The sequence below is a fragment of the Kryptolebias marmoratus genome, linkage group LG14 (genome assembly GCF_001649575.2).
Source record: "Kryptolebias marmoratus isolate JLee-2015 linkage group LG14, ASM164957v2, whole genome shotgun sequence".
Taxonomy (NCBI): domain Eukaryota; kingdom Metazoa; phylum Chordata; class Actinopteri; order Cyprinodontiformes; family Rivulidae; genus Kryptolebias; species Kryptolebias marmoratus.
The window spans coordinates 2,991,216-3,000,644 of NC_051443.1; the positions used below are offsets into that span (position 1 = coordinate 2,991,216).

General features: G+C 40.4%; 1 protein-coding gene across 3 annotated transcripts in view; it reads left to right on the forward strand.

Moving 5' to 3' along the window:
* The window catches only part of zgc:56235 (uncharacterized protein LOC393186 homolog), a 61,207-nt gene extending 54,118 nt beyond the window's left edge, over nucleotides 1-7,089 (forward strand). For all 3 annotated transcript variants that reach the window (XM_037979292.1, XM_017435060.3, XM_017435061.3), the window contains 4 exons: nucleotides 1,621-1,842; nucleotides 1,929-2,079; nucleotides 2,155-2,212; nucleotides 6,064-7,089. In XM_037979292.1, coding sequence (XP_037835220.1) covers nucleotides 1,621-1,842; nucleotides 1,929-2,079; nucleotides 2,155-2,212; nucleotides 6,064-6,155 — 523 coding nt within the window. In that variant the 3' untranslated portion in view covers nucleotides 6,156-7,089. The remainder of the gene's footprint in view (nucleotides 1-1,620; nucleotides 1,843-1,928; nucleotides 2,080-2,154; nucleotides 2,213-6,063) is intronic.
* Nucleotides 7,090-9,429: the final 2,340 nt, after the last annotated feature.

Here is a 9,429-nt window from a genome sequence, read left to right on the forward strand (position 1 = left end):
ATATATATATATATATATATATATAGCCTTGTCATGACAGATATCTCTAGTTGCTATGTTTTGGTAGTTATAATAATCAGCTCTAGCATATGTAATAAATACCTTTAAAATATTCCTCTATCATTCTATGATATATGGGAACATAGTTCTTCTCTTTTCAAGGGAGAAGAACAATATTTCAGCCTGAAGCTCACACCCTGCCATATTTTGTTACCCCATGGGACAGGGATTAACCAATCATTTTAAGATTTAGGTTGTTCAATCCTACCATCACACACAACTATCCTTGAGAATTTGAAAACATTTGCTCTTTATTTGCTAAAGTTACCTGGGGTGGACCAAATATTTCAGCTCCATAACACGGGAACAAATTTTTCAGCAAGTCCTTAACTGTGTTTATTCCTCTCATCATGGACAACAAGTCCTGTGGATTTGGAAACATTTGCTCTTTATTTGCCAAAGATATCTAGGGGGTTGATGTGGTGGCCATCTTAAATTGGATTTACTCTAAAAGTTAATCTGGTGTATATGCACTTAAAATGATTATTTCTTAAAGATTTTATAAAAATTCATCTAGTGGTTTATAAAATATTTAGCTACCAGAAAGTTAACTCCAAATAGTTAATGGCAACGTTTAAAACAAAGATCTTGCACAATCTATTTGTGCTCAGAATATGTGTTGGGGACCAGTCAGGTACTACCACACCAACCTTAAATTTAAGTAATTTTATATATTGCTCAATTTAAATTGAATAACCCTGTCTGACATCAATCTGTGATCGCTTAATAATGTACATATTTGATGTTTTCTTTTTTACTTTTTTTGTGTCAAGCACTCTGAATATCAGTAATAATCCACAAGTCTAGAAATGGCTCGGTGTGTCACTTCCAAGGTCCCATTATGAAAAAAAATCTTGCTTTTTCTCTCTCTCTCTCTTTCTTTCTTTCTAACATATTGAGCTCGGTCAAAGCCACTCATCTGGTGGCGACTGGTATTTGGCTGCTTGTTTGGGGGACCTGCAATGCGTTCGTCACTTGGACCTGGAGCAGGAAAGCTAATCTGGCTGCTATTGTTGTCATGTTCACTGTGAGAACATAAAAAAAATAGTTTTTTTTTTTCTTCTGGTTTTGAGTTGGTTGCAACATTTGTCCCAGCTCATGCTCTCTCTCTCATCTCACAGGATTTTGGTCTTGCACGCAAGTTGGTTGTGTCTGTACACTAATAATGACCTTCGGGGTGCATTAGAGCATTCATACACATCACTTTGTTTGGTACACATTTATTGCAATGTTACATTTTAGATTCAATAGCCCCAGGGAGGTTGGTGGAAGTAGCGCTGGAGGTAGGAGTGGTGGGATGGGTAGGGGTAGGTGATGATGTATTGTCTTAGGTGTCTCTCCCCACCACAGTGAATTAGTAACATGCAAACACATACAGACGTTTAAGAATTTATTTCATGCCATGATCTTCATGAAGGACAGGCTTTTCTGTTAGAGGGGCAGGGCGACCCCCTTAGTTAATAGTCAGTTGGAGATATTTGTGGCAGATTTTGGTCTTTTTATAGAGCTGTAAATTGTAGAGAGACTATTTCACCTGCTTAAACTTTTTTTTTCCCTCAGTAAGAAAAGTGGTAAGCTGAAAACGGGTTACAAGCGGGATTATGTGAACCTGGGCTGTGATGTGGACTTTGAGGGGCCCATCATCCACGCTGCTGCAGTGTTGGGCTATGAAGGCTGGCTGGCTGGCTACCAGATGGCCTTTGATACAGCGAAATCCAAGCTGGCTCAGAACAACTTTGCCCTTGGCTATAGGACTGGAGACTTCCAGCTGCACACCAATGTGTAAGTGTTTTTCACTGAATTTGTTGTTTCTGCTGCTCACCCAGTTGAAGCATAATTTCTGATTAAATATCTACTCTCCCTTTCAGTAATGATGGAACCGAGTTTGGTGGCTCCATCTACCAAAAGGTGAATGATGAGCTGGAGACTGCAGTCACTCTGGCCTGGACCGCCGGCAGCAACAATACCCGCTTTGGCATTGCTGCCAAGTACAAGCTGGACAAAGACTCCTCTCTGTCTGTGAGTGCTGCACCTAATCTTTTGCAAAGCCTTGTGGTGTTCTTGTTTCACATCTCATCACATTTCTCTCCTCAGGCCAAAGTGAACAATGCCAGTCTGATAGGAATAGGCTATACTCAATGCCTCCGACCAGGTAGGTTGCCATCCACGGCAAACAATATTGCTCTCACCAACCCCTTATATTTGGTTTAAAAACATATATTTCATTTTTTTAGGAACAGCACAGTTGTTTGACAACGAGGCTAAAGATTTTACAAAAATTAACAATAAATGAGAAAATGTGTCCTTCGTGTAGCTTGCTCCATATCAAATGAAAATAACAAGCACTACCTCCTAACCTGTTGCTTCTCTTGGAAAGTTCAATTCAAATCAGTTTGTTTATACCGTACTAATGCACAACATAAATGATGTCAGGGCCTATACAAAAGAAAAAAAAAGTCAAATCTATTTACAATCATTCATTCATTCAATTCATTGCTATTATAGTACATTGGAAATGCCAATCGGTGAAAGTTATCCAAGGAAGCCAGCAGATTGCATTGAATCTTTATTTCCTCTCCCCCATCCTGAGCAACATGTTGGCAACATTGGAAAGGAATAACTTTCTTTTAACAGGAAGAAACCTCCTGCCGTACCCGAACGAGGTCCAGGATGGGGGCTATCTGGCTCGGCCAGCTGGGGTTTGAGAGGACAGGAAAGAGACACAGACAAAGATAAAAGGATTGGTCTAGGTGTAGTTTCTGTGGGAAGAAAAAACATTAAAAAACACAGGTTAATGACAGCAATAGTTACAAATACAGACATGGATAGTAGAGCAAGTAAAGACAGCAGTAGAGTGAGGAAATGTCAGTTTGTCCTCCAGCAGTGTAGGCCTATATCAGCATAACTAAAGGTAACTCATGCAACCCAAGCCAACTCTAACTATAGGATTGATCAAAAAGGAAAGTCTTAAGCCTAGCCTTAAAAGTAGACAGGTGTCAGCCTCACAAACAGAAAGTGGAAGTTGATTCCACAAGAGTGGAGCCTGATAACTGATAGCTCTGCCTCCCATTCTTTTAGAAACTCTAGGAACCACAAGTAAACCTGCAGTCTGACAGCAAAGTGCTATGTTAGGAAAAACATTTACAATAGAATTTTTAAATATAGGATGCAGCTTGGTTGTTGACAGCTTTTTATAGAAAAATAAGAAGGTTGACATTAAGGACGACAAGTTACAGACCATCTGATCAGTTCAGCTTTGATGTCAGTCTTCATAAGAAATATCTCTGAGAACATGCTAATCTCTTTTTTATAGTGTTTTTTTAATTCAATTTTACAGATTTAAAACAACAGTCAGCAATAACAAACATCCCTCACCTCATCGCCTATCATCAACAGACGAGTAATTTAAAAAAAAAAATCTCTGCAGTGCTTATTTTACAATGATCTGACATTCTGTTCCTTTAACAAAAGACAGAAAAAATCCCCAGGTTCCAGTCTGTATTTGTTTCTGATTCCTGCTTATTGAGAGAAAGGTACAGCTTTAGATCAATGTCTGTAAAATATCAATTTAAAAAAATTAATTCAAGCATAAATAGAGTAAAAAAAAGTAAGATTTACCTTTTAGATGATACGCATTGTCCTTCATCCAAAAGACTTTTTCAGTCTGAGGAACTGCAAGTAAACTCAGCCTTATAAGCAGCACCTTCACATAGTGAATTAACCAGTTGTTGTTCACAAGCAAAAGAGGACCATCAGCCTAATGACCGATTGTTAGGGCCCTGATGGCTGCTTGCTATTCACAGAGGAGGTAATACTTGCAATAACAGCATTGTAGGAGGGGGACAGTTGGACAAGGAGGCCTCCGCCCCTGTTTAATGATGGACAGGGTCTCTTCACAAAGATGGCTTACTTTACTCTTCTCTCAAACCAACATTCCTCTCTATCAAGGATGTGCACATCTTCATCGCTGAAAGAGTGACCACTGGCCTGCAGATGAGAGTAAACCGCAGAATCCTGGCCTGATGATATTGCTCTTCTACGCTGGGCCATCCTTTTGGACAATGGCTGCTTTGTTTCCCCAATGTTTCTTCGATGTATAACTGACCACAGTCCTCTTGGCACTTAACATCATACATAATGTTACTCTGTGCCAGGAGACTGGATCTTTGGGGTGAACCAGTCTTTGACATAGTGTATTTTGGGGTTTGAAAGCCACTGGGATGTCCACATTGCTCCAGGGCCTGTCTTGTGTGGGATTTTTCCTTCCCCCTGACTCCTGAGTTTGTGGGAATGCTGTCTGCTCTATGGTACAGAGTTCTAATGACTCTTAACTTGTGCTCCAGAGGGTGATGGGAGTCAAACCAAAGTACTGGTCTGTGTGGGTGGGTTTGCAGTAAACATGAATTTCCAAATGTCCTCCATCTGAGACTGACCTCTCAGTTCAAGAAGGCCAACCTGCCATTTTCTTCTAGTGTGAACTTTATATATTTATTCAGACAGAGTTGATGTGATCAGTGAAATATTTGTTTCTGAGATTTAATTTTGACCCAGGTGTCATCAACATACCTGAAGCAATGACTTGGGTATGTCCTTGTGAATGACGGCAAGGCTCTCTTTTCTACCTCCTCCATTTACAGGTTTGCAACAATGGGAGAAACTGGGGACCCCATGGCACACCCATGTTTCTGCCTATAATATTGCCCCCCATATGTGAAGTAGGTTGACTGCAGGCACAGTTTCGAGAGTGGGCACAGGTGCTCTGTCAAAGGAGCAGTCAAAACCAGTCACCATCAGATGACTGGCTTTGACCGAGCTTAATACATTAGAAAGGAAGAGAGAGAGAGAGAGAGAGAAAGCAAGATTTTTTCATAATGACACATCAAGTTGTTTCTAGATGTGGATTTTTACTGAAATGCAAAGTAGGCCTGTCGCGATAAACGATAAATCAATTAATCGTATGATAAAAAAAATGAGGTCGATAAGTTTCATTTATCGGCATTATCGTTCCTTCGTGTCTCTTTGTTTTTACTGGAGATGCTGGATGTCAAAAGGCTCCGGTGCTCTTTACTGACCCGCCCCTTTCTCTTTGCGTCAGGGGGGCGTGGCCTATCGCGTCAGGTAGCCAGCCAAGGCACCTCGGCTTGTACCTCTTTAGCGTTAACCCCCGCTAGGAGTTAGCAACCTAAAGAAGTGCTATTTGATATTGGGGGAAAAAACGAAATGGAATTGGTTTCAAGCTCGAAGTAACAGCAGCGATGTGGGAGCACTTCGGATTCAAAACAAATGACTGAGGCAAACCGCTGAACCTTTGTGAGCCAGTATGTCACATTTGTGCTTCTGTTGCCATGTGCTTTTGTTAGTTTGCACTTTTTGTTTATAAAACTGGCAGTTTTGTCTGTCTTCTCTATATAAAACTAAAGGGCAGTTTAGTTTACAGACTTAATAATCCGTACTGTTTTGGTTGAATGTAGGTTTTATTTCCGTTTTGTTTTTTGTTTTTTTATTCAAGTGCAGTTTTTGTTAACGGAGACTGAGAGTCCATTTTATTTTTGTTTTCGGTTGTTTTGTTTATTTTGTGTTCCAGTTCCATTGTTAAGTGTTCATTTGAAAGTAAAGTTTATTAATCTTTTTGAAGCCCCCCTAAAACAGGCCTAGTGACGCCACTGGCTGATGAGATGAAATTTAAACTGCTCTTGGGGCAGCCAATTACTGGACCAAAATTGACAAACATTAAGTTATGTGGGCACTATAATCCAAAATTGTTCATGCAAAAGACTTATCAGAAATTTGGCACAGACCTTTAGGTCATTGCCTTTAAGTCAAACCTAAAAGGCCATATTGCTCAAATAAAGTGGGCGTGGCTTACTGCGTCTCAAAGAAAACTATTTGCAAACTCAAAGTCAAGGGACTTGGACGCCAGTAATACCTGCTTGCAGTTCTAGTGAAAGTTGTGCCTACAAACAGCTGAATTTTTTGAGATGTGTTTTTTCCTTATCTTTGCAGGTGTTAAGGTGACCCTCTCGGCCCTCATTGACGGAAAGAACTTCAATGCTGGTGGACACAAAGTGGGCATGGGCTTTGAACTGGAGGCGTAAAGAGAAACCTTCTCCATCAGCACCACTTTTGATGTAGCTCCTCCTCTCTGGATTCTTCCCGACTCCCAGTCGCACTTCTGATCACATTTCTAAAAATAACTGTTGAGTCTGAAGTTGTGAGGTGGACCCTGATACTGGTGGTGTGTGGTTTTTATGATTGAGGTCTCACTATTTATTTCCCTGTAAGTCTTGGATGGTATAGTTAGTGTAAGTGTGTAGCTCATTACAGCTGTTGTACCTTAGAGCATGTGAGAATGAAACCATGGTTGCAGAGCTTAAAGCCTATTTGCTTGGTTAAAAAAGGTGCATAGGGTCTGTTTTCATTTATATTTCTATTAGTTTGAGAATTTTTTAGATTATGGTTTTGATTTGTACACATTTCATAATGTTAAGACTGACGTCCGCTTTTACTAAAGTATACTTTAATGAATTACTTAAGCCAAGGTCAACAGTGAAACAAGATTATTGTAAAGATCTTTGCAGCTGCTCATTTTGACAGGTGAAAACAATGTAGTGGAATCATCTGGTAACTTATGTAGTTTGCATTTCTACAGTGTTGTTTTCATCTGTCTGAGCTAAGCAGATACACAGATAGTGAGAGTATTTTACATCTAGTGGCTCTGGCTGTCTTTCATGTGAGGATGGTGCTCATTGCTGTCAGATACTTCATCTTTGATGAACTGACACTCTTCAGATCTGTGCAAATACGGTAAACAGAGCTGCTTTGAGTAATTCCAGTCTAACACTTGATGATGACCACCACAAATCTTGGTTTCTATATTGGAATCATATATCTAAGTGTGGCATTTATTTGATTTGTGTAATTGTTTTCATGGTAATAAAGGGTAATTTTTTCTTTGTTGTGTAGACAGTACCTAATTTTTTCCAATGTACACTAAAATAATTCTCAAAATAAAAAAGGAGAAAATATCTATCAATGTTTTCTCTGTTCATTTAGTGTCACTTTTTAAGCCGAAGCACTGCAGGAATATGAAGACTACTTAAAATCATAGTCTTGTTCCTTATTTTCTTCTTCATCTTCATCTTTTTCTTTAGCTGTATTTGTACGGGATTATTTTTACCTAGGGACCACATGCTATAAAGAGAATGTCTGTGTCGTAAATCCCGCACAAATCTGCCATGTCTGTAATTCGTAAAGTAAAAATTCCCTTGCAAATCACCTACTATATTTTTCTGAACTCTGAGGTCCTGATAATAATAATCCAGTACGAATATTCATCTCTGTGATTTGGATAGAAATAAGCAGGATCCGATATGTAATTAGGCAATTTTTGTTTCCTGGATGCATTTTTATTATTTTTTTATTTATTTATGGAGGCTGAATTGGAGTGCATAGATAACCTTTTGTGTTGACCCGTAACACAAAAGGCTGAAGAGAAGGAGGAAAATCACATGCAAATGGTGGCTCACATCATGCATTGTTCTGTGCAATAAGAATAATTTTCTTCTGTTTGTAGCCTACTATATCAGCTGGCTAGCGCTAAGCGGATGTTACGCAACACGCAGCACGTTAACATCATATCCGGAAGATGTTCGTAAATTTCAGCTAAATCTCAGGCTTCAGTTATACAGTGTGAATGCGCCACATAAAAAGCAGACATCGGGGAGTAATTAATTTAATACCTGGGCCTCTAGATAAAACTATTCCTGTGCACATAGGGCTTTTGTTGTTTTCTTTAGCCCTATTCGCTCAGGATAACCATTATCTGGGGACCCCATGTAAGAAATAAATCACATCTATTTCCTTGGTAGGGTAGGCCTGGTTGGTTGTTGCAGGTTGTGAGTAGTACTGACTGACAAATAACATAATTATCAGGATATCTCACCTGGAATAGGGAAACTGGGGCACCCCCCTGGAGCCAGGTCTAGGGGGGAGCTCGCTGGCGAGCACCTAGTGGATGAGCCTTGGCTCCTTGGGCTTGTCCGTTCAGGCAGGGGAGGGTCATAAAGTAGCTCTAGGAACATGGAATGTCACCTCTCTGACAGGTAAGGAGAGCCAGCTTGCCCTGAGAAGACATTCTTTGCTGGATACACAATGGATTCCTGGAGAAAATGGAATGTTGTTTGTGAGGTAACTGGTCTGCCTCTGTGCCATCAGGCCATGAGGCCTGAGCTCCCATTTTGAAACACTGTCTTCAGCCACAATCCCTTCTTAGGAAGTGAATCGTGGGCTCTTACGCTCACGTTGTCGAAAAGCTACTACAGTGATTGCATATGTGGAAAGTTATCTGTTGCATGTCTGAAGACCCTAGCTTATCACCATAAATGGAATTGAATGTATTGTTCAGGTCCGTCCCAGTGGGATGTGGGTGTCTTTTTACTCTAACTGGGTGTGGTAAAGGTTAATTAAAACAAGCAGCCCCAGAGAAACGGGGGATCTTCACAGATTGGGCCAGAAGTCTCGATTCGGCACAGACTCTGTTATTTTGAATAAACTCTCACTGTTCAAAAATAACTTATATCTGTAAAGTCATTTCTTTTGATCAGTACATCGTTGCTGCAATAATGAAGACCCAGAAGAATGTCCACCTTTTGAAGACACTTCATTTGTCTATCGAGTCTGTCTGTGGAAGACGTGGAAGATCTTTACATATGTGGATTTTTGATAACAGGATTTCTGCTGTTTGGATTAGGCAGTTACCTGACTTATCGTCAAATTTGTTTGATGGGTTCGGCGGACAACAATCAAACTGTGTGGTTACAGGAGCTGAATCGCAAGTTGGATGTGATCCTTTTACAGTGCCGCAGACTGAATTGCGTTTCTGGAACTCATTGATAATATGGGTTACATCTTGAAGGAAGTTGCTCGCTCGAATCAGACGGAATGGTCCTGGAATTTGGCTATTTAGATTCGCCATTGAGAAGTATCAGCAAGACTCTCAAGGTAGACAGAAAACAAGTCTGCCTGAACCAAAACAATTACTGTTTGTTTGTGAATTTGGCTCCCCTAGGCTGCCAAGGTCAGCTATCTTGAAATTTCTCCTCGCATTTTTATGTAAACGAGATGCTCTGCTCCCTCTGCCTAAGGACATCCATGGGTCTGCTTTGGGCTGACTGACAAACATTGCATCATTATCAAAGACAATGGCCTCTGTGACGTGATTCATGGACTTATTTTAACACACACACACACACACACACACACACACATACAACATGCACCACATCGTCTTCCACCGCCTCTACACACACGCGCACACTTTCCGCTGTTTCTGAGTCATCTCACGCACTCCAATCTCCCCCCCCCCCCCCC